The sequence below is a fragment of the Anastrepha obliqua genome, chromosome 3 (genome assembly GCF_027943255.1).
Source record: "Anastrepha obliqua isolate idAnaObli1 chromosome 3, idAnaObli1_1.0, whole genome shotgun sequence".
NCBI classification, from domain to species: domain Eukaryota; kingdom Metazoa; phylum Arthropoda; class Insecta; order Diptera; family Tephritidae; genus Anastrepha; species Anastrepha obliqua.
The window spans coordinates 60,462,457-60,487,546 of record NC_072894.1 but is presented as its reverse complement, the minus strand read 5'-3'; the positions used below and the strand labels follow the sequence as shown (position 1 = coordinate 60,487,546).

General features: G+C 37.7%; 3 protein-coding genes across 4 annotated transcripts in view; all 3 read left to right on the top strand.

Moving 5' to 3' along the window:
* Window positions 1-3,438, top strand: part of LOC129242027 (uncharacterized) — a 60,452-nt gene extending 57,014 nt beyond the window's left edge. The window contains exons 3-4 of the mRNA XM_054878588.1: window positions 463-534; window positions 625-3,438. Coding sequence (XP_054734563.1) covers window positions 463-534; window positions 625-3,057 — 2,505 coding nt within the window. The 3' untranslated portion in view covers window positions 3,058-3,438. The remainder of the gene's footprint in view (window positions 1-462; window positions 535-624) is intronic.
* Window positions 3,439-7,912: 4,474 nt separating this feature from the next.
* Window positions 7,913-14,594, top strand: LOC129240529 (uncharacterized). Its single transcript, XM_054876389.1, has 2 exons — window positions 7,913-8,044; window positions 12,282-14,594. Exons 1-2 carry the CDS (start codon window positions 7,913-7,915, stop codon window positions 14,592-14,594), a joined length of 2,445 nt encoding a protein of 814 aa, XP_054732364.1.
* An 8,357-nt stretch (window positions 14,595-22,951) lies between these two features.
* Window positions 22,952-25,090, top strand: part of LOC129240722 (cadherin-23-like) — a 56,405-nt gene continuing 54,266 nt past the window's right edge. Inside the window, exon 1 of one of the 2 annotated variants that reach the window (XM_054876692.1) lies at window positions 22,952-23,067. The gene's annotated coding sequence lies outside the window, so the exon portion shown is untranslated. Of the gene's footprint in view, window positions 23,068-23,880; window positions 23,940-25,090 lie in introns of those variants that run through there. The other variant, XM_054876693.1, reaches the window with a different exon arrangement.

Here is a 25,090-nt window from a genome sequence, read left to right as displayed (position 1 = left end):
AGAGGGGGCATTCATTTAGATCCGTTTGTCTGTATATCACAAATACCTATTCTTATATATGTATATTAAGGAAAAACTAATACTCTATAACTTCTCGCAGACATCTGTGTTTTTAAGATACTTATAAAGCTAGATTTCGCACAGAATTCAATGTTCTGAACTAATTTTTTTGTGTAAAACAATTAACGACAATAGTCGATTGCCAACAGTCAATTGATGCCAGAAATAAAAGGAAAGTCTTAGGTCACAGTGCGGGGCTTGAGTTTCTCATATATTTAACATTCACGAGTCTGTTAAATAAAAAAACATAACATAAAATATAAAGCATAACATAACATGAAATGACACGACATTAAATAAAACGAAAATAGTGACGCTAATGCGATCTAGCAAAATATTATATAAATTACCTACAAAGAAAGTCCAAATACATTTTATAACCTAATTTCAATTTATTTACAGAGGAGCGCTTTTGTCATTTTGGCGCTTTGCGTCGCCGGTATTTTTGCGAATGCCAGCACGGATACACTTGTGGTAAGTAACTTATAACAACATTGAGCTTGAACCACAAATTAAATGGATGCACGTTCTAAATAACAAACATAAAATTGTTCTTCATTTCAGAGGAAAGAACGCGCAGCTGAGGGCTATGATTATCCTCCACCAGTTATTCCATTCCCCGAACCAACCAGAAGACCACCACCACCACCAACATACTTACCACCCACTAACAAACCACAGCCACCAGCACCTAAGCCAACGACGCGTGCTCCACCACCACCGGTGACACGCCCACCACCACCACCACCACCAACTTATCTGCCACCAACCAACAAACCACAGCCACCAGCACCTAAGCCAACGACGCGACCACCACCACCGCCGGTAACACGTCCACCAGCACCCAAGACAACTCGTCCACCTCCACCAGTGACAAGGCCACCACCAACATACTTGCCACCCACCAATAAGCCACAGCCTCCAGCACCGAAACCAACCACTCGACCACCACCACCAGTAACTCGTCCACCACCAGTGGAGCGTACCACATACATTTACAACCCGCCAGAAAATCCTCTAACTTATCCTCCACCAACGAACAAACCACAACCTCCAGCGCCAAAACCAACCACTCGCCCACCTCCACCACCACCACCACCAGTGACAAGACCACCACCAACTTACTTGCCACCAACCAACAAACCTCAGCCCCCAGCACCGAAACCAACGACGCGTCCACCACCACCACCTGTAACTCGTCCACCAGCACCGAAGACAACTCGTCCTCCTCCTCCGGTAACGAGACCGCCACCAACATACTTGCCCCCCACCAATAAACCACAGCCTCCAGCACCAAAACCAACTACTCGTCCACCTCCACCAGTAACTCGTCCTCCTCCACCGAAGACAACGCGTCCCCCTCCTCCACCAGTGACAAGACCCCCACCACCACGTACTACTCCAGGACCAACTTACCTGCCACCAACTAACAAACCACAGCCTCCAGCACCAAAACCAACTACTCGTCCACCACCACCACCAGTAACTCGTCCACCAGCACCGAAGACAACTCGTCCTCCTCCTCCAGTAACGAGACCACCACCAACATACTTGCCACCAACCAATAAACCCCAACCTCCAGCACCGAAACCAACCACTCGCCCACCACCACCCGTCACCCGTCCTCCAGCACCAAAAACGACTCGTCCCCCTCCTCCAGTGACGAGGCCACCACCAACCTACTTACCACCCACAAACAAACCACAACCACCAGCGCCTAAGCCAACTACTCGTCCACCACCACCAGTGACTCGCCCTCCACCACCCAAGACTACGCGTCCACCCCCTCCACCAGTAACAAGACCACCACCCCCACGTACTACTCCAGGACCAACTTATCTGCCACCAACCAACAAACCACAACCACCAGCACCAAAACCAACTACTCGCCCACCACCACCACCAGTAACTCGTCCACCAGCACCGAAGACAACTCGTCCTCCTCCTCCGGTAACGAGACCACCACCAACTTATTTGCCACCAACCAACAAACCTCAGCCACCCGCACCAAAACCAACTACTCGTCCACCACCACCAGTCACACGTCCACCCCCACCCAGGACGACACGTCCACCAGTGCCAGTGACGAAACCACCTCCAACCTACTTACCACCCACAAACAAACCACAGCCACCAGCACCTAAGCCAACAACTCGTCCACCACCACCAGTGACTCGTCCTCCACCACCGAAGACTACGCGTCCACCTCCTCCACCAGTAACAAGACCACCACCACCACGTACTACTCCAGGACCAACTTACCTGCCACCAACCAACAAACCGCAGCCTCCAGCACCAAAACCAACTACTCGTCCACCACCACCACCAGTAACTCGTCCACCAGCACCGAAGACAACTCGTCCTCCTCCTCCAGTGACTAGGCCACCACCAACATACTTGCCTCCTACTAATAAACCCCAACCTCCAGCACCAAAACCAACTACTCGTCCACCACCACCAGTAACTCGTCCACCAGCACCGAAGACAACTCGTCCTCCTCCTCCAGTAACGAGACCACCACCAACATACTTGCCACCAACCAACAAACCACAACCACCAGCACCAAAACCAACTACTCGCCCACCACCACCACCAGTAACTCGTCCACCAGCACCGAAAACAACACGTCCTCCTCCTCCAGTAACGAGGCCACCACCAACTTACTTGCCACCCACAAACAAACCCCAACCACCAGCGCCTAAGCCAACTACTCGTCCACCTCCACCAGTGACTCGTCCACCCCCACCCAGGACGACACGTCCACCAGTGCCAGTGACGAAACCACCTCCAACCTACTTGCCACCCACCAATAAGCCACAACCACCTGCGCCTAAGCCAACTACACGTCCACCACCACCAGTCACTCGTCCTCCTCCACCACCAGTGACTCGTGTTCCACCCCCACCAGTGACACGTCCACCTCCACCACAGCCAAAACCAACCCCTAAGGATGAAGGCTACAAATACCCCGTGCCAAGCATTCCTTTTGAATACTAAGTGTCAACTGTAACAGTTGTCTTGCCCAATTTTATGATAAGAGAGATAGCCTGCGATTTTTAAAAGTTATACAACAAAGTCGTGAAGCTCCTTAACGCCGAAAGCTAAAAATCTAGCGATGTGGTACCAAGATTCAAACTAGGGCTAGATTTATCTAGTCAAAACATTATGAGAAGGTTATTTTTGCTTTCGACTCCAAAAGAGCTGTAGCAAGAATTCCAAATGTGTTTTCTTTTTGTTTTATGCTTAAAAATACTCTTACAGTTAGAAATACTTATTTTATAAAAAAAATTACGATTTTGTTTTGTATTTTGGATGTAACTTTTCAATTTTTGTAAGCCAAAATGTCAATGTATGAAAGAGTTTATTGAAACCAATAAATTATGTATGTACCTAAATATGTTTTTAAATGTTTGGTATCGCTTGAAACTCAAAAAATTTCCTCAACTTTCTAAACTGGAAATCAAGTCTTGCCAGAAAAAAAACTACTGATGAATCAATACAACTTAAAAAAAATGTACTAAAAAGGTATGAGTTTTTATTTCAAAAATGAGAATTAGAACGGAACTTAAATCCTACTGAATAGAGTGAAAGCAAAAGTAATGAGCTAAAGTGAAAGATGCTGAAATATATGACAATATGTAAATTTTGACTTACAAACTCCACGTTGCACCATTTAGTTTTGAGGTCAACCAAGGTATGTTTGGTTCTAGGCCAGTTAATATGTCAGTTTACAAAGACGACCACTGGGAGAATGCAAAGAAAAGTCTATTTAATTTCTCTACTTTTTCAATGAGGGCAAATACTTAGTGATAATTTAGGCTGTACGCACTAATCAATAACTAATCAATAGTTCCTAATAATATGAGGAAAAATAAGCAGTAAGAAAATATGCTTGCTTTTGAAAGTACTTATATTTTTGTTGGTGGAATAAGAGAATGCTTTAATTAGCTTCCGAATAAAGAAATCTAAATCCAGCTAAATGATCCGACATCTATACTCGTTTCTAACGCCGGCCTTGATAGCCAGAATATGTCAAAAAATATTACTAAAAACATAATTTATATTCTATACGCGCCCTGCGACCACTGTAATCCTATCACATTTAGGTGAATAATTCTATGGCATTCTATGACATTGGCTACCACGTGGGCTCTAATATTTCTCCTCCAACCCACAGAACCTAAACTCGTTTACATCAGAAGTACACCTCTAACCCAGCTGTTATCATCACTTGGAATTCCTTGAGAGATTACCAGCAAGATTTCTTAAATTCGCTCTGTTAAGTTTCAGGTGTATCTTCGGAGATCCGAATATGAATAACACGTTTTACTTTGATTGATGCAAGCATCATTCCATGAGATTCCACCATCATTTTTTCTCCCCATCAGCTATTTCGTCAAATCGTTATTGACGCAGTTTCAGAATGACTTACAAGCCGGGAATGCGCTACGTATGAGTATAAGGATTTCAAATGAATCCCAAGAAACTCTACATTGTGGTACATATAAGTGCATCCTCATTTTCCGTCGCACTACTCAAAGCACCGCTTAAACTCGATCTATGTAGATTTCCATAAATAACTGGTAGCGTTTCGATTACTTGATTTGTAAGAAACTCGTATTTTTTAAATAACTAACAATATCAGTCATCGAACGAATGATTTTAACTTATCAAAATAACATCCAAATTATTTCCTCGCAATGAAAAAACTAACATAACTACACTAAGTTCCGGCAAGCAGTTAACTTTTTATATCCAACAAATAGTTTCCGGCGAACTTTTTTCACTTTTGTAAATTGTATACTCAATTAAACGTAGGCGTAGTATAACTCAAATTTCAACTTAAAGTATTTCGTTAAAATGATTCAAATGGTTTATTGGAATTACAAACTAAAAGTATACAAAAAACTATAACAATTTCGATTACATGAAAAATAAAACTACAATTAAATACGTATATCTACATGTATATGTATGTAGGTACACATTAGGGTGCCCCACACAAAACGCATAGGGCATCAGTACGAGTTTTAACTTAATCAACACCAAAACACACACAAGTAATTAGAAAAGGAACTCGGCAAAACTCCAAATAAATGATTATATATACTTATATATGTATATATATATGTATATATATATGTATATATATATGTATATAGATCATTTATAATTATAAAAGGTACTTCGAAAGTGATACTTAGATGTAAGTAAGGACTAATTCTTAAACAAAGTTCCGGCAAGCAGCTTATTTTTTATGCCCATGTTTTCCGGCGAACTATTTTGATCAACTTTAGAAAGCATAGCAACAAAATATTGAATATGCGATGAGGCTTCCTTTCCTTATTTTCAACCTATTTCTTTACTTTCAAAAATCGGTTCAAAACTTATTGACGATTTTTCATGAAAACAAGCGCATATTTTCCCAAATTATTATGTATGAATATGCATCTCCACAACTAGGCTACGTGCTATAATGCTAACAGTCACACAAGCATCCCTGAGTTGTATAGCCAAACATTTTCTTTTTGAATGAATTTTGTTTTCGTGAATAGTAGAAAAGTTCAGCATTTTTTTAATTGACTTTTAAAATTAAATATTAATTTTACTCGCTAATACATTATTACATATTACATTTACTCATTTTGTATTGATTCAGAACTAGTATAGCTTATTCATAAAATAGTGTCTAAAAATATGGCCAAAATTGAGAAACGACAAAAAACTGAAAACATTATGTATGAAGAAAAAATTTGCTCAGATATCTTAAGTTCTCTTAATAAACGTATACACCATTTTGTTTGTTTAAAATTGGTAAAAAATTGAAAATAAGTTGTTAATCAACTATCTTATAGGCTCATAGGTGCGAGGAACCGATTGTTTAACCATACGTCAAGGTTTTGGTGGCGTTTGGCGAATTTCATATTTCACTCCCAAGACCTATGATACAAATTATACTTCTCAGGTATTTTCAAGCATCATACCACGTAATTTGTTTGCATGCCATATAATTTTTCATGTATACGCTGGTGCAAAATTAATCACAATTAAATTAATAACTAAAATGACAAAATAAAGATTTCGATCACTCAAAATTATTTTTTTGGTAATTAGTTATGATTAAATTGTATAACAACATTATATTATATTAAACGTAACATTTTGGCATGATAATAGGCCGCCAAATCGTTTTTGAATATAAGCCCATTTTTTAGTATATCGCTCTTAAATCGATGGGAGCAATACTGCCTGGTAATTATTGACATATATTATTCTAATAGCTTGCCGACCGCTAGGCAAACCTCCGAGTGTATTTTTGTCATAAAAAGCTACTTATAAAAAACTATTTGCCATTTGGGGTCGGCTTATTTGCCTATTATCTTGTTTAAGGCTACGTCGAACATACTTGGGGCTTTACCGCTCACTGGGTTTTCCGCCCAATTATGACATCTCGTTTTAATCAGAATAGTTACATTTTTTTGTCCTTTTGACTTATGAAATATAGATGATTTGAAAGGATTATGATAACAAATTTTTGAGACTGCCATAAGCTCATAAATCTTTATGAATACCCAATATGGTGATTTATGACTTGGTTATAAAAATCAAGCTATTAACATGAGCCGGCTATATCATCTGTGTAAACGAAACCTACTATGTTGCATAGGAGGCAAAACCTAGTGATACGAGTACAAGACCAAGAAGCAGGAGGCAAAGATTCGATCTGAGTTGTATGGTGATGATTTATTTTATATGATGAATTTTAGATAGCGTTACTTATTTCATTTAAACTTTATTTCCTATAAACTCATAAATACACAATCATCCAATTTTGTTGTTTAATAACTTTCTACTAAATAAGTTAATGATTTTGATTGATGGAGATCTTTATCTTGGTCTTTACGGGCTCGATTGCTTGTCTGCAGCTGTCTAGTACACCAGTGTCAAATATGATTGAGGTATGACGCCATTTCCAATAATTGTAAGTCTTCAGATAAGGTGATTTATTTTGAGCAAGCTTACAACCTGTTCCAATTTTTATATCCGTAACTGCAGGCATAATTTCCTTGGGTGTAAAATTTTCACTGTTTAGTTTTAGTTAATGGCTGTATTTTGTGTAAGCGTCTTTGCCATTGCTAAAAATGAAAAAGTAAATGAAGAAGCCGGTGCGAATGGGCCTTTCTGCAATTTTACGGTTTCTAATTTTTATTTCAAGTGTGCGCCAAGAAATTAATAAATACGATCATTTACACTGCCTGCCATATGCAACAGTAACAATGTTTTTGAGTAATTTGGTTGTTGTAACATTTTATTTACTTATAGGAATAATTATTGCATTCGTTGATTGAGATTAACCATGAAATCAAGTTATGAATTTAAGTGTTTACTTACACATACATAGGGACATGTAGGAGTAGGTGTACATACATACATGCATACATATATACAAAGAATACATTTAATTTGTGAACAAGTGCGGAGGTAGGCACTTAACTGCTTCACAACAACACCTTCTAACTACCATTTTTCCAGCTGCAATTATAGCGATCACTATTTGACTAAACACACATGCACACACACATATGTGTATGTGCCTAAGTGTTTATGCATTTATTTATGCTAGATGCGTGTGAGCAGACATTGAAACGCGAGCAGTGCCGATTTGGTGGAACTTTCCTTTTAATCGCTACAGTCTTAACGCTTTTTCAGCGCAATTTTCCACACAGTTGTGTTTTGTGTTCGCAATGTTTCAGAAGTCGTACATTTTTGGCTGTGAATTATTGAATTACGGTTGAATTAATTTTAGTGAATGAGCTGTGGTTGGGGGTATAGCAACCGGGATATTGAGAAAATGTTTTTCAAGGACCTTATACCATATGCAAAATTGGATACCTTCAAAGAGGAATTGCTGAAGCAGCGTAATTTTGTAAATGTGGGCGTATTCACGTGGATTATCGGAATGTTACTTATGTGCATAATATTTGTAAGTCTTTTATTAAAACAAAAATTAATATTTATATCCTACAATAGTTTCAGAAAAGTTTAAGCTTGAAGCAGATTAAAATAAGAAAAATTTGAAACCTATGTACTTCTAAATGAAATCCTACTTCCTCTTAAGTACTTTCGTTTTGTACTACAAGTTTCGTAGAGACATTTAACGTAGCAAAGCATTGTCTGGGACTACTTGGCTTATTTTGAGCTATCATATCAAGTGACAGCTTTGAAGAGTGTAAACAGGCTTTGCACGTCACATTCATTTAGATTCCTACACTCTTTATTTAAAGGACGTCAAACACGCATTTTTTTAAAGAATTACTTTACTAATTAAATAAAAAAAATGATTTCGAGTGATGGAAACCTTTATTTTGACCTTTACTCGCTCCATTGCTTGTCTGTTCGTACGAGTATACTGCAGCTGTCTAATTTGCAAGTCTCAAATATGATTGACGTACGCCATTTGCAAAAATTATAAATCTTCCTAAAGTGTGATTAATTTTGCACCACTTCGTACTTGTACATACTTAAACCAAAAAATTATAGAAACTTTGAGATTGTAGAAACCCAGGTTGCCCTTGAGCTGCAAAGAGGAGGTTCATTCGGTGTTCTCCGAGAACCGGAACTAGTTCCTAGTTTCTAGTTTTAGCTGGTATACTTATACCGAGGAAGCAAATTAATGAGTACTGAGAACAAGGTTTGGGTGACCTCAACAAAAGCAAAACTTTTTGAATACTCTCTTAGTAAAAATAGATTGAACCGTCGGAGTCAAGTGAAGCTCGCTCCCAAGTTATCCCAGCACTCGTAACGAACTGCGTTCACATCTGCACCGGATGGCGAACGTTGATACGTCGCATAACATCTTGTGCGAATGGCCGGCTTTGGCGAAATTTTTTTGCATAGAAAGAATATATGGTCTTCAAGTGTAAAGCTGATATTGTTATGAAATGTTAGATAGGACACCCATTACTGAGTCTAAAGATGACACTAGGATGATTGTGAAGTTATATTATATTAGGATATAAAAGATTAGAGGTTGCGCTTTCTTTTCACTTCTGTAGGATCCAAATATTTTACAGTAAATTATACCTCAGTCGGGCGTAAGTAGTTCTACCATGCAGGCCATACCCCAACATAATAATATACCTTTTTTATTTCAACCCAGTTATACAGGCTGTTGAAAAGAGGATGTAAAAGAATTAAGAAGCTAGTAAGTAGTATGGATGATGGAAAAAGGGTTTTTGTAAGGCCGTCACCCCTCGGCAGGCGATGTAGCCACCTCCGACTATGTTTCTGCAATGAAAACACCTATGCGTTACGAGATCATCAAAAAACTTAAATTCTCTCAATCGTTGTGTTTACTATACCTCAGACTATTTTAATTTGCTGCTTTTTGGGCTCTTTTAATTCATATGCATTAAATTACCGATTAGAGTTAAAAAAAAAAAATATTAAAAGCGCCTTCAATAAACTTAGAAGATTACAAGTAAAAATAGTAAAAATCTTGCAGGGAGCGTTTCAATTTCCAGTATTCCAAGTTATTTTTGTAAATCTGCGACTGTGTTCTAATGGTGAATGATAGAGATCCGGATAAAAATTTATCCATGTAACTGCGACAACAACGATGTGACTCCAATAGAGATCTGATTCAATTCACGATCCGTTCGTCCCGTTTTGTTTTTCGTCTTTAATTTAGCAGCACAGCCTTTGATAATTCGTAGCACTGACAAGTGAATATATACAAGGTGGTGCAAAACTAATCATCCTATCGGAAGGTTTATAATTTTTGGAAACTGCGCCGTACGTCAATCATATTAAACTAGACAGCTGCAGTATACAAATACACAAGAAATGGAGCGCGTAATGGTTAAAATAAAGATTTCCATCACTTAAAACATTTTTTTTTATTTATTTAGTAGAAATTTATTGAAAAACCAAATTTCATGATTAATTTTTCGAACGCTTTCGACATAAACACAAAGTTATATATATATTTATATCTACCTATAGGTATAATTGGCGCGTACACCCTTTTTGGGTGTTTGTCCGAGCTCCTCCTCCTATTTATGGTGTGCGTCTTGATATTGTTCCACAAATGGAGGGACCTATAGTTATATTTTTTATGAGGAGCTTTTTGATGGCAGAAATACACTCGGAGGCTTGCCATTGCCTGCTGAGGGGCGACCGAGATCTTTCGCCGAGATTTGAACCGACGTTCTCTCTCTGAATTCCGAATGGTAATCACGCATCAAACCATTCGGCCACGGAAAGCTTTTATTTCAGAGAAAACTTTCATATCGAATGAAGTCTTTTACGGCAAATTGATAACATTTTAATTGATTAGTTCTTGAAAAACGCGAAACGTCAGTTGGGGTATCGTTTACCTGAGAACATGCTTTACCTAGCGGCCCTTTGTCATTTATTAATATTCCGTCTTCAATGCTATCACGTTAAAAACAGCAAATGCTGTGTAGAATACGTCCACATAAAATTATTTTAACGATTGTGTCAAAGTCTGCATTTTCCTTGCAATGAAGTAACTGTCTAAATCTTGTTTTAAGTACTCCAAAGACATTTTCGACAACAATTTAATGGAGAATTCTACAAATTGCTATGTTTCTGCTTCTCCGTATTTATGTTTCTACTTCCATAATTGAAGCTTATGGTGATAGTTCCATTGGCAATTGGTCAGGCTATTGAGCTGGATAACACAGGGAAACACGCTCTATATCTTCCATTCTTCTTTCGCTGCCTATTTGTAGGCGCATAATATGCAAAGGTCACCTAGATATGTAAAGATTTACGATAGCTATGCGATAACAACAATTTTATGTTTTCTAAGTAATTGCTTGTTGTAGTAAATTTCATTATTTTCCAGATGGTATTAATTTCATAATACGTACTCGTATGTATGCAAATTTGCTACTTTTACTATATAAAATATAGAGTACACTATTTACATGTACTACTATAGTATCGCTGTATGATGATATGGACGTAGCGCAGGCACGTTGGCTGGGCCATGTCGCCCGAATGGATACAAACGCTCCGGCTCCGAAAGTATTTGATGCGGTACCAGCTGGTGGGAGCAGAGGAAGGCCTCCTCTGCGTTTAAAATATTAGGTAGGTCTTCGCTTCACTTGGTGTGTCCAACTGCCGCCGGTTAGCATGAGAAAGAGTGATAAAATATGCCATGTTTCAAACCCTGGTAGCCATCCATAAACATGGTTTTAAGATTTGAAAATTTCCATTGACTCATACCTAATGCTTTTTGCCTTAATTACCGCATTCTTAATTTATATAATTGTATGAAATTTCAGTACCTTAGCATATGCGGTACCTGAGAAAAGCTATGTGAAAGTTTCAGTTTGGCTGGGCATAGCATACCTTTACCTTAAGACAGGTATTGGCAATGTACATAACTGTAAAATTCGCATTGGCAAGAAACATATTCCAATATACTAAAAGTCTTCATCTGCTTTGATTTGAGTGCTATATCTCGAAAAGTTCTCTTATCTCTGTTTTTCATTGGCAAAGGGTTAACAATTGTCGCAAAATACTATTAGAAAGAAGTGCTGCAGAGTAATTTCACGGCTAAGATTCTGAATATGCGGAAACCGTAAAAACTGTTCAAGGCTGGTGTAAACAAAATTTTATTTGATTCTGTTCTCAAGGATGGCCTGAGCTCATATGATTGTAATCCCCTGGACTTTTCCATTCGGTGTTGTATGCTCCAGAAACTTAGGAATTGTATCCTTTATCGATATTTTGAAGAATATACCCTTGCCGCATGTTTTGGAAAAAAGTATTAAACGTATTGTGGCAAACACAGTTCAAGCAATAGAGTAACTGACTTTTAAATAAAATCTTTATTCTGCAACTTATTATAGTTCCAAATACTATACAACTTTAGTACTTTAATATTCCATATTGGGTGAAATCGGTCCACCCCCCAAACACGGGCAATTAAAAAAAAAAAACAAAGTTGGTATTATACATCATTATATTAAAAATACATCGAAGGTATTATAAAATTGAATTGGTCGAGCCAAGGAACCCCTAACGGCTAAAACGCACATCGTATTTAGAAAAGTTATTATACATTTTTTTTATTATTATTATATATTATTTTTCATAATAAAAAACGTTTTTTTAAGGTATACAAAAATTTAGATAAAGTAAAAAAATATATCCTAATGTTTTCATGCTATTTTTTCCAACCGCAGATGTCGCTAATGATAGTGAAGGTCGCGTCTACAGCGGAGTATTATCAGAATCAAACAGCTGCTTTGCGCACCCGAAATATACAAAGCTATAATCCCACAAGCCAAGATACGACACTGCCAACCATTGTGCAGATTGATGGCCAAGAAGTGCAGCTGCGCACAGAGTTGCCAACAACACATGCTATTCAACCGCGTTCGCGGCCACTGAGAACACCAAATCACATCAAAATCGACGGCTTGGAGGAGATGCGTGCACAAGCGCAATTGCAGCAGCAACAACAATTACAGCAATACCAACAACAGCAACAGCAGCAGCTGCATCAGCAAGCCAATCAACAACAATACGAGCCTGAGGAAAAGTTGCACGCTAGCGAACGCGCTGAAACGGCGTATTTACTAGAGCGTGCTGATGTTGGTGTTGGTGGGGAGCCTGTTAGCAGCAGTAATTCGGTGTATGAGCAACCCATTTATGGAACATGGCGCACGAAAGCGAGACGACCTCAACCGCCACCGTTCGTCGGTGGTGGCGGCGGCGGCATTTTCAGCATGGGTGAAGGAAAGTCTAGCGCAACTGACAGTGACTACCAGCCAACCACAAATTTTGCAGAAGCACGTCAGCGACAATCGTTGCATCTGTATGAACAATTGCCGCGACGTTCATCGACAATGACGCCAGTGCGTAGTGATCTACGTGATCAGATACCACGCCCACCGCGTCTCACGTCACGCCAACCTTCGATGATGCTCAGTAGACGTCAGTACTTGGATATACCGCTCAACTCGACATTTAGAAATGAGGAGAAACCGAAACCGTTTCACTTTCCACACGAGGGTCCGCTGCCGCAGGAATTTAAGAAAGCCGAGGAGGAGCGCGGCGATGTGAATAATATCCAAGACATACTACACCGATTGCAATTGGGAGGTGGCGCGAGCAAAGTGCCGCCGATGGTAATGATGCCGACAGGGTTACATATAGCTGGGACTTTAAAGAATCTGAAATCTAGTGGCATCGCGAACTTCTTCCGTGGCAAAAGGAATAAGAAGCAGATGCAGTTCGCTATACCCATGTCAATGCCAATGAATCTGCAAATGTTGAAACCATATCCAGGACCCATAGTGAATATGATGCCACATGCGCCCTATCAGCAACGCATTGCCATGGATCAGATTTATCCATTTAAGCCACGCTCACCAAACGAGGTTAATCTGCTCGCGTTACATCAGCAATTGCAAAGTAATCGCTCTAAAAATAAATCGAAAAGCAAGCAGAATCAACCCAACCTGAATACTAATATAATGCTACAACAGTTCAGTAATCAGCGCCCATTCATAACAGACCCATTCATGGCAAGCTATCAGCCCATGCTGGATATTAGCGGGGTGCAAAAGACGAAAATGACACGCGTGCCCTTCAAAGTAAACCTCGATATCTATCCGGTAATGCCACCTACAAAAAATTTCAAGCCAACTGACTTTACCTATGATGAAGTCAAACACGCTTCATCGACACGTCGACCCCATATAGTACGTAATCCTTTTCTCGACTACTACACCATGCCCGTGATTCCTTCAACGGCAGCCTATGGCTTTCATCACACATACGATCAATCATCTTTCGCTCCATTTAGATTCCCAACCACATCCACTCAGCCCCAATTGCAATCGCATGTACCACAATCGAGCAATATGCAAGCGGTTTTCCCCGAACAAATGTCGAAGTCTCAATTCCAGACACCGTTTATGCCACTGGATATAGCACACATCAGCAGTGCAAATAGTGTGAGTGCTAGCGGCCCACCAGGTGCCAAAGCAAATCAAAATCAAATATTAGTCCATTTAAATGTTTTCCCCAAACACAAACAGAATGTACTGCCAGCACCAACATCGAACAATCCGTTTTATAATGCGGCTCAAAATATGAATCGTCATATTATCATGGAAGAAAGGGAGTCACTATCGCCGCTTGAACCGCATCATCAGGCGCACAATTCCAATTCAACAAATTCGCCCGAACAGCCGGTCTCGCGTAGTGACAGCTCTGAGCCGGAAGGACTGGTCGATTTTGAGCATCCTATTGTAGCAGCGGAAGTCACTGATCTACCCCACGCCGCGGCTTTGGTGGGCAATAAATTGGACGCGGCGGAGAATGCTAAGCGTTACGATCGCAACGAGGGATTGCCACGCAGTAACTTCCAACGTTACAATGAGTCATCCGCGAATATCGACCAGATGGCGTCGGAGGCGCAAGCTGCTTCACTCTTTCGCTTTCCTGTAGAGGATTTGATAAAATTTCAAGTAGACGACGCGTTGTAGGTGAGCAGAGGGGGCGAGATAAGATCATAAGGCGCTGAATGTTGGTGCTTAATAATTACTAGAGTATTTTTAACCAATATTGCCGTTAAATGGGAGATCGTTTCTATGAGTTCAACAAAAATGATTTTGATTACTCAAGTTTAATGTTTTAAAATTATAAGTATTTAAGTCTTGGAAAGAAATCACTTATTTATGACTTTGTTAGCTCTAGTTTGTAAATGATAATATTTTCGTTAAAACTTATGAAATCTATTTATATTTTTTATTATTATATTTCAATTACATGTTTCATATGTGGGACTTATTGAAAATAAAGAGATAAGTTAAATTAAAATTTTTAGTGTTTTTAAGAGAACAGTTTTTAATAGCTTTTGAACCGTTGGTAGTACTTCGCCCATATCCTCGAGTGTAATAAAAACGTTTTCTCTGAACGAACAAAAGTAACACTATAAGGCTCTCATTATACCCGTCCTATCGAATAGCGCAGAAGGTTGGACGATGAGAGTGTTTGAGAGAAAGAGTATGCGGACAATTTTTGGACCTTTGCACGTTAGCGGCGGCGAGTATCGAAGGCGATGGAAACATGGCGATGAGTTATATGAGCTTTACGACGATATAGACATAGCGCAGCGAATAAAGATCCAGCGGCATCGTTGGCTGAGTCAGATGTGTATGTGAAATATGAAAAATTACCTCGGGCTGTAGCTATGCAAAGTGTAGAAAGTGCGTGATGTGATATCGGCTCAAGATGAAGTTAAATAATAGCTTTGCGTGGCCCAAAGTGAGGAGCTGTCGAATTCAATGCTTACCATAAGTCCCATTTGTAAATGGACAGGATATAAACAAGCAAAATGGACGAACTTACTGGTCAAAGAAGTAATCTGAAAATTCGAATAACTGAAGAACATTCTCAACTCGCTAAACATAGAAAACCATTTTGAATCCCGGGGCAGACAAACATTTTGACCGTGGTAATTGCATCCTCTAACAATGTCCCCAACAGTCGCACAAGGCTGCTTGACACGATAACTGTCCAATTCCCAAGATTCAAACCGACTGGAGTTTTATGTGTTTGTGTGTCAGCGAGTGCTGACAACTTTAATTGAGATGAAATCAATTGCCCCGCCCTGTCAAGCAAAAAAAGCACTCTTATTATTTATAGAACACAATTTTATTCTTATGACAAATATTAATGGTTGAGGGTTTTATCTCGTAAGTAGCCCGGATGATATTTACCATAGGATCCTCTATTACTCCTCTTTATTGGCACAAAATTTCTTATAATCTTGCCAGTGTCAAGGAGAAAAACAACCAGTTGACTTCGCTAAGCTGCTTTGTATCAAGATTGGTAAGTAAGACCTGCAAATATATGGCCAGAAAGTGGACAGTGGGCGATTGAAGATCTCTAAACATAAAATATGAAGATTTGTATTAGAGTAATACACTTTGGCCCGATTTAATGACACGAGATTACCTTATTTTTAGTCTAATCGACTTCGTGAGATGTCTTTTAAATGATTTTGTTGTTTTAGATAAAGGATTCAGCTCTTCTATACCGATATCTGCCGTCTTTCCGGTTTTCAATGAAGCCTCGTTAGCTGGAATTCAACCTGTTCAACAATTTCTTCGCACTCTGTGGCAGCACCTTTGTTACCAAATTCAGGGTGCATACGGTAGTTGAGGGCATACAAATATGTGGATATAACTTCCCGAAACCATTATTTTTTCTTTTCACTTTTCATTTCAGACATACAGGACTACAACTTAACTCAATAAATGAAGAGACTTGCAATTATCATAGCTATATTTGCAAATCACACCGATTTAAAAATCTTCAATTTTCTTGATTCCCCCCTTTATTTGTTCATAGGTTCGCCGTAAATTGGAAGCATCTAGCGGCAATGAGGACGCTTGCGAGGTAGTAGAATGCTTCTGAGGGTCTTATCCGTCTAGTCGTCCATGAATATCTCCAGAATGAATCCGCTCTCTAAACAAAATTAAATGCCCTGAAACGCCTGAGATGCTATGGTTTTTTCGACTAAACCAATTTTGGCCGAGACCAAAGACCCACAATAGAAACGATTCGAATGACAGATGGTTATGTTCGAATCCTACGAAACAGAAGTGCAACCATGGATTGATGCTGTACGTGGGGTCAGCCCTTATCTTCCAGAAGACTCTGTTCCTTTACACAAAGCGATGGCGACACAAGAATGGTCGCTTAAGTCCCCACACCTTACTCCCCTGGATTACTACGTATGGGGCTTAGTTAAGCGTGAAACCAAAGGGGCATCTTCATATCATCATATCTTCTTTGAAGGTTACAGTCAATATCGTTATGGTCAACATGAATAAGGAGCTTTTGATTCGAACATGCAATCGTCTTCGAACCCGGATCGGGGAGATTAGCACAGGTGATGAAATTTTATTGCATGATTTTATAGGTTATACCTAAATTAATGTTGTGTAAAAAATGGGTTAAGATTCATTAAAATTTGTTCAAAATAAGAGCTAATTAGTTTTACCCTCAAGTATTTGAGGGCATACCGTACGCACCAATACATCTACCTAAGCATATTTGTAGTTTTTACTTAAACTTTTTTACTTGTTTAAACAAACTATTAAAAGCATTGTTTCCAGCCCAAAAGTATACTTTGTTACTATACTTAAATCTGCTACTAAACTGAGCATTAAAGGTGATACGCGTATGAGATGCATTTCATGCTCTCTGACGACTACTCGCATCATCTGCTTATTTACTTCACATGCTCATTCTAAACAATCCGTAAACTGGTTGTAATAAAGTAAAAAAAAATAGCTGTGCAGAAAATACTGGTTAATGAATTCGTAATTTGGGTGGCACGGTTATGTATTTAAGTCACAAATGCGCAAAGGAAATAGTAATCGAAAGAGTGTTAAAATTATGTTTATTTTTTTTTACGGAAGAAATTTAAATTTGTCCAAGTGTAGGCCATGGGTGGACAGTTAAAAACATCTGCCGTTGGAGGACGGCGTAGAACTGTGGAAATACATCAAAACACACACCACAACTTAGCAGGCTAACAACCAATAAAAGGCTGTAAGTACTATTTATTTATAAGTAAATATGTATGTATATATATAAAATATATAGATGGGCATTTCTTGTCAAATTTCAAAATTGTATTCCATGATTTCACTGGCTTACCGATATTCAGTGACTTTTTCCCAAGAGTCAAACTATCCAATTCCATGCTTTTTTGGATGTTTTTGGAGAACCCGCACACCGTTAAGAAAAAAATGATATATCAATTTAAAGGTAATTAAATTTGATATCTTTACGAATGCTTCATTTTAGATTAACTAAACGTTTTCAAGATATTTACAAAACTAAAAAAATGTACTTACAAATAATATGAAAGAAATATATAAAGAACCGATTTTCGAAATTTTTTTTACTTATGAAACCTAATATATCTAGAGAAAAGAAAATTAAAATATATACACATATAAAAATATATGGAAAAATCCTCAAATAGATATAATATGAGAATAGATGAGATTAAATATATAACGATTATGATTGGCAGGTATGTGGCGATTTTAAAGCCTTGTCTGGCTTACATGGCGCACACACCAAGCACTGTTGCTTCCTCTGTTTGCTTCTGCTACTGGGCGGGTGGGCAGCATTACAAAAAAAAACTAAGAAATTGTTAAATTCAATTCGGACCAAACTTTATATACCTGCACACATTTCAATAAAATTTAATTTTTGCTCGATGCTAAATGTTGGAATTGAACCAACTCAAAGGCACTGATAATTTTAGTTAGTTTGTAATATTAAGCGGCCGGACGGACGGAAAGTTGGTCTGAGCATTTATTAAGAGGGTGAATGTTTTCTTTAAAATGAGGTTGGTAGCAAATGTGTACCAAATTTAGGCGAGTTTTATTAAGTCGTTACCGATATACACCCAGAAGTGAGCGTAGTAATACCCGCATTTCTGAAATTTACTGGCGTCGTATTTTTTGTTTTTGTTTTTGGGTTCATTATATGGATTGATTTGTTATATTAAAAACTAATACGAGAACGAGTACTAGCTGAAAGGGTCAACAACTCGAAAGTTCGATAAAAAAGTTAGTGTTATTATTAGCAAATAATAGCAGTTCAGATATGAATAATTTGGATTTTATTTGAAGCTGATACGATTTTTTGTAAAGTGTTCTATATTTCATAAAATCTTGCTAAAATGAAAAAACATAAGCAGGCATTTTATGTAATTTGTGCTATATTATTTCGCAGTACAAAATACACAAAATGCAAAACAAAAACAAAAAATAACATACAGCTAAAATGATGCAATTAAAGGTACTTGAACAATTGGAGTGTTCACATTTCATTCCAAATTTTGTCTGGAAATGTAGGCGTCTACGTTTTAAGACATTTTTATCATCAAAATGTGAGGACTACTTTCTAGCAACCGTCGAAAAATCGCCACAAAACTTTACTTGTGTTGCCAGACATTTCTGCTTTCCGTCAATTCGGTAGTTTAGTTTATAGTTCAAATTCTGCTTTGAATGTTCTGAAAAAATTGTCATTTCGGTGATACGTGCGCCGACGACGAGTGAAAAAGGAGAACTGTTAAATGGACTGTGCTTCCAAACTGCACTAGATTTATTAATATTCCGACAACACAGGATTCGACACAAAATGAGCTTGGGCAATTCGATAGCAAAAGATGTCGTCAGATGCTATGTATTGAGATCGATGAGTTTAGCTACATCTTATCGCTTTTAAAATATGGCAAGGCTTACAAAAGATTTCATATATAATATGTTTTACCAACCTCGGATAGTTTCCCCATCCATGAAAGTCCCAGCGCTTGCGGAGCTTTCGGCTCCCTTTGCCCTTATGTACGCTTGCCGCACACTCCACACTTTGTTACGAACCGCTTTCCATTGGATACTCTCTAATTTACTTCTTTACTGTCTTTGCTTAGGAACAACGCCTTCTTACTGATTGAAGCGCCATCTGTGTGTCAAATTTTTCTGGCAGAAGGATGACACAGATGATTGAGGACTTCGCTAAATTTGGTGTGTCTGCGCTATTACCGCGATTGCCTGCTTCCTCTTGCTGGCGCCACTGATGCTGTGCGTAACTGTGTCTTTTTCTTTATTTTTTTGCTTGTTTTTGGAGCCACAATGCAACAAGTATCACAATGCGCTGACTTTTTGTGCGGTAGTAAGGATTGGAAAGATAAGGTTGTTGGGGTTGAGGAATTATTTTTTTTTTATATAGAAACTAGGAAAGTAGGTAAGTTTGGAAAAGTGCGAGGACCGTGCTTTACGTGGGATTCGAATCCACAACCTCTGGGATGGCAAGCTAGTGCACTTACGCTTGACTACCGAGGCTGAGTAATAAACATTACAACTTTGTTTTTCCAAAGGCTGATTGTCGCATAGAAAATCCATTGAATTTTGTTGCTCCGTCTCAGTCCATTTTTTATAAGGCGCCTTTACATTTCTGTCCGAAAAAATTGCAAATGTTTGACTAAATTTCCAATTGATAATACATATTTTTTTATTTATTTTAGAAAATTTCTCAAAATGTAGACGTCTACATTTTCGTACATAATTTGGAACGAAGTGTGAACACCCCACACATTATATTTTCCGTACGCTTACATTTTTTAACAATAGCGCCGAGTTCATCAGTAGAAAAGCATGCGTTAAGGTCTGATTATGCATACTTCGCACAACGTCAGGCTGATTATGCTTCACGTCAAATCAAATATAGAAATTAGTATTTCTGAAAAAAAAAATATTACATTTACAATTTTCATACATATATTGTTTAATAATATAATAATACGAGTATACGTTTCATGCAAATCTGTAAAAATATGTCTATTGGTAGCATTGCTTTTGAAATATCACTTAACAAAACTTTAGGTAAAATTTAAATTTAGTTCGTAAGCTGCGCCATTTTCCCGCTAATCAGACTTGCAAAATACATTCAATAGATTTTTATTTGACAGTTCAAAATGTATGCGAAGTTGTGCGAAATATGCTTCTTCGGATCTCTAGTTTTGGAGCATTTTTAAAATAGAATGTCACAATTTTTTTTTCTTTTTGAAAATTACCATTATATGGGAGGTGGGCATGGTTATTAATCGATATAGGCTTTACTTTTATTAAGGAGTTTCAAAGAGTTTCAAAGAGTTCCAAGTTTCAATGAAATATGCATATATTTTTTCTCGAGCTATCGTGCGCAGACGGACTTACAGACTGGCTTAAATCAACTCCCCTCTTCATTCTGAGACTTTTGGTATGCATACACTCATGAAAAATAAAATAGTGTGCGACAATTTGAACTGTTTTGGCTTTTTACTTTTGTTTATTTAGTGTCTATTAAATTTTTTTTAGTTTAGTTCATCATACAACAAAACCATACACACCGTTTTTTTTTCAAAATTTGTGCAACAATTTCCCAATTCCATTTTCTTCCACACAAAATTTTTCAAAAATCAACGGTATTTTGTAGCCACTTGCAACTTTCATTTTATTACATAAAATTCAGAAAAATGTTATGTACGGAGGCAGGTTAGACAACGATGCCACTTAGACCACGAAATGGATCCGTTGAACCATCCTGAGTTTATAATCATTAAGAAGTAGGATCTTAGATATCGGTTCCTGCTTCTCGCTAGAGCCGGGCATGTGCAAAAAGGTGTTGAATTGTTTCCAAATCCTCTTCATTCCTACAGCTACGACAAAAACCATACTTGTAAATGCCTAATCTGCTTGCGTCATTTCCTATGAGACAATGTCCTATGAGGGCAAATTTGGAGTCTATTCAATGTTATGATATTCTTGAATAGACGTTAATTTAGCCTAAGCTATGTTTGCTTAGCAATTTCGCAGAATTGATTAGTGCGTCCATAACAAGAAGCTTACAAATTGTGAGAGGTGTCGGCGTAAAATTACATACAGGTGCCTTCTCTTGCAAGTTGATCAGCTCTACAGTTTCCTGGTATGTCTATGTGGCTTGGAACTCAGCACATCCCATTAACCATCCCATTAAGAGATTGATGACAATGTAAGACACTCATTGATGTTATCTGGATCGTATGCAGAGCACATAGGGTAACTTAGCTGACTGATAGAGTGCAGATATCTGTTGATGATATTCTATTTATCTCTAACCATCTTGAGGCTTCATGAATAGCATTTATTTGCGCGTGAAGATCACTGCACAGATATGATAGTTTAAAGGATTCACTGGTAAAAAGATCTTCGTTATATAACCCTGATCCTACACCAGAATCCATTTTAGATCCGTCCGTATAGATCTTAACGGGTGTGTTGGGTGATGGATCTTCTTCGAGCCATTCCAGGCTGAGAAATTCCTTTCAAAGCAGAGAATAAGAGGGTGATAATCACAATCACTAGGTATATCCGTATAGGAGACTAATATGGTTGAATGCCCTTGTGTGACAGTCTTCCATTGTGAACTCGCTTTGAGCCTTAAAGCGGAACAGACCGCTGAATATTTGCAGAAGAGATAAAAATATTATACATTTAGAAAAGATTATCCATCAAAATTTTCAGAACCTTCAGAAAATGTATGTTCAGTTTTATAGTCCATTCACTTTTAATATAATAAAGTCTAAGTTTGAAGTCTTCTATATAAAAGACGTCCGAACACTTACTTACTTCATCATCATCGGCATTATTCTTTAGTTTATCTCCCATTGGACTACCTTTATTTGGATGAACAATAATATATCCGAGATACTAATAATATATCGCAAGTGGTTGATAAGTCCCTGAAAATTTAAACTAAAAGAAATCTTTTTTTTTAACTCAATCTTCTTTTACACCGATATAACTCGTCTCACGTTTCCGCAATTATTTGACGTCTGTTTTATTTCATATATAATATTATCATACTTCTATAAGTACAATCGAGCCAAAGTTCTTATCAGCGAGTAATTGTATCACTATTTGAAAACATACATAAGATCGTCAAAGATGCTCGGAGATTCAGTGCTTAAATAAACCAAAATTGACTTTTCCGCGAACTATCTGGGATTTCATCGGCTAACCCATCCGAAATCAGTAAAACCAGTACGGGATAGTTCCAATCTATGTTTATTATCACTTTATAGAAAATTGAATTTAGCGCCAATTCTTTTTTATCACAACAAAAGTAACAAAAACTTTGCACATGAAAACCAGTATTCATAAGACACTTTTTTGAGTTGAAATTCACCACACCACAGAGCACCTTGAACGCCGCTCAACAGTCAAGCCAAGTCACGTCTGGTATTAAGATAAGCAGCAATGAATGACTAACCAACATTTGTTGAGAATGAATCGTGGCGTGCGGTTGTGCTTCACGTGAACGCTGGTCGAAAGGCAAATTGGAAGCAACAACTAAAGCAGTGTGGACAAAAACAAAATTCAAGATATTAAAGTGTATTTGTAGAAGCAGGTAAAAATCTTGAAAGATGTAAACAAATAAAAAAAGAATCAAAACGGTGGAAAGGCAAAATCAAGTTTTTGCAGAAAATGAGAAAATAAGAATCGCGAAGTTACAAAAATTAAATAAAAGTGTATTAAAATGTAACAAAAATAAAATGTTTTTGGCGACGAAAACACAAAATACACTGAGGAATTAAAAATAAGGAAAATATATGTAGTAAAATTTGCATAAATCCGAAATCTAGCTCATTGCTATTTGAAAGAACTGGCAAATATTAAAATAAAAAAGGAAACAAAAAGTGGAATTGGTGAAGTAGTGATTTGATGACGCATGCGCAAAAGATTTCAGTTATAAAATAAGTCGAATAAATTTAAATAATAAAATAGTTTTGAAGTCAAAAAGTATAAGAACAAAAATAAGTTGCTAAATTTGGAAAAGAGCTAAAAATCAAACAGAAGTGTGACGTGAATTATATTAAAATAACCATAAATTACTAAATTTACTATATGCGTATGTATTTATTAAATTCTGTGGATGTTTATTGCTGTTTGTATGCTTAGACAACATACCTAAATATTGTTTTTTGATTACTGGCTGAGTTTTCGAGATATCAATGTACAAAAAAAGTTAGAAAAATATATGCTCATACACACAAAAAAGGATCTGAAGGATATAAAATATGCATATATTTTTTTATACTTCTATTCAAGCATACATACGTACATCCGTATATATAAATAACTATGCACTTATAACCTAAAACCATAATTAAAATCAATGGAAATAAAAAAATATTTTACTCAGCTTTACCCAAAATACTCGTGCACTACCAAAAGCAGTGTACAAGGTTTTCGCAGATTTCAAATTTCATTTCATTTCACGTACATACATACACACACATATGTACATATATATCTCCAATCGCTTGTCAAAGTAGAATTTCTACTGTAGAGGCTGCAAAATTTTACATTGCAAAACTTGTTTATACTTTTCAATTCTCATTCTTGTTGGCCAGCAGCAGCGAAAGATGAAGAGGCTGACTTAATGGTGCTGGTACTGCTTTCTTTCGCTGCTAACACTGGGCATGACCGCGATTTTACCGTAATTTTTTTTTGTGTTTTTCTTCTTGCTGCTAAGCTACCAGCTCTTCACCCAAACGTAAAAGGCAACAAAAAGTGAGGCTGTTTTCTCTGTATATTTCGCATACCGCATACATAGCAATTATACGCTACGTACAAAAACAATAATAGGAAGAGTCCAGCACTCTATTTGTATGTAGTGGATAGAGTGGATTATAGTGGAATTCCCCTAATTGAAACAGAATTCAAACTATGTTCCGGGATTTGCTGTAGGGCGGCTACTAATAAGAATATTCATGGGAAAAGGCGAGTAGTAATATAGTCACCAGTTTTATGGTATCCCTTAACATTTCTGTAGGTGATTTAGAGATTAAGTAGATATAGAACCGATCCAGCGCTTCCTCTGCGAATACCGCGTACTCCAAAGAAATGATGAGATAATTCTGATTTCTGGGGAATCACTTCTTGAAAAATGACTTCTAAAAGATGCGGATAATTTTAGAACGTGTTTCGATAGAACTGAGAAAATCTTTCCAGAACATTTTAGGGCACCGAATGAACATTTGTAAGAGCAGTCAATCTAAGGTAACCCAACATTAGAGAAGATTCTTGCAATGGGAACTTGTTGATTATATACAAATACATGCCAGTATATACACATATGTACATTTCTAAATAAACGCTATGATAGCACGCTTGCCAAGTAGCCTTTAGAAGCCCGTAAAGGCCTTTTTTGTTACCGAAATTAATTTTTCTTGAGCTCGCTGAGAACTCTTTGATTCAAGAATGGCAATTAGTTGCCGAATGCTTTGCCCTACTCTTAATCAAGGCATACCGTTAAATATATACGAGTAGTTTCGACAGTGCTTAAAAGATTTAACAGCAAAACATTCACTCCAAATGTCGATTGAAAGATCTATAACATTTCGAAACAGTAACATGAGTATTTGTAC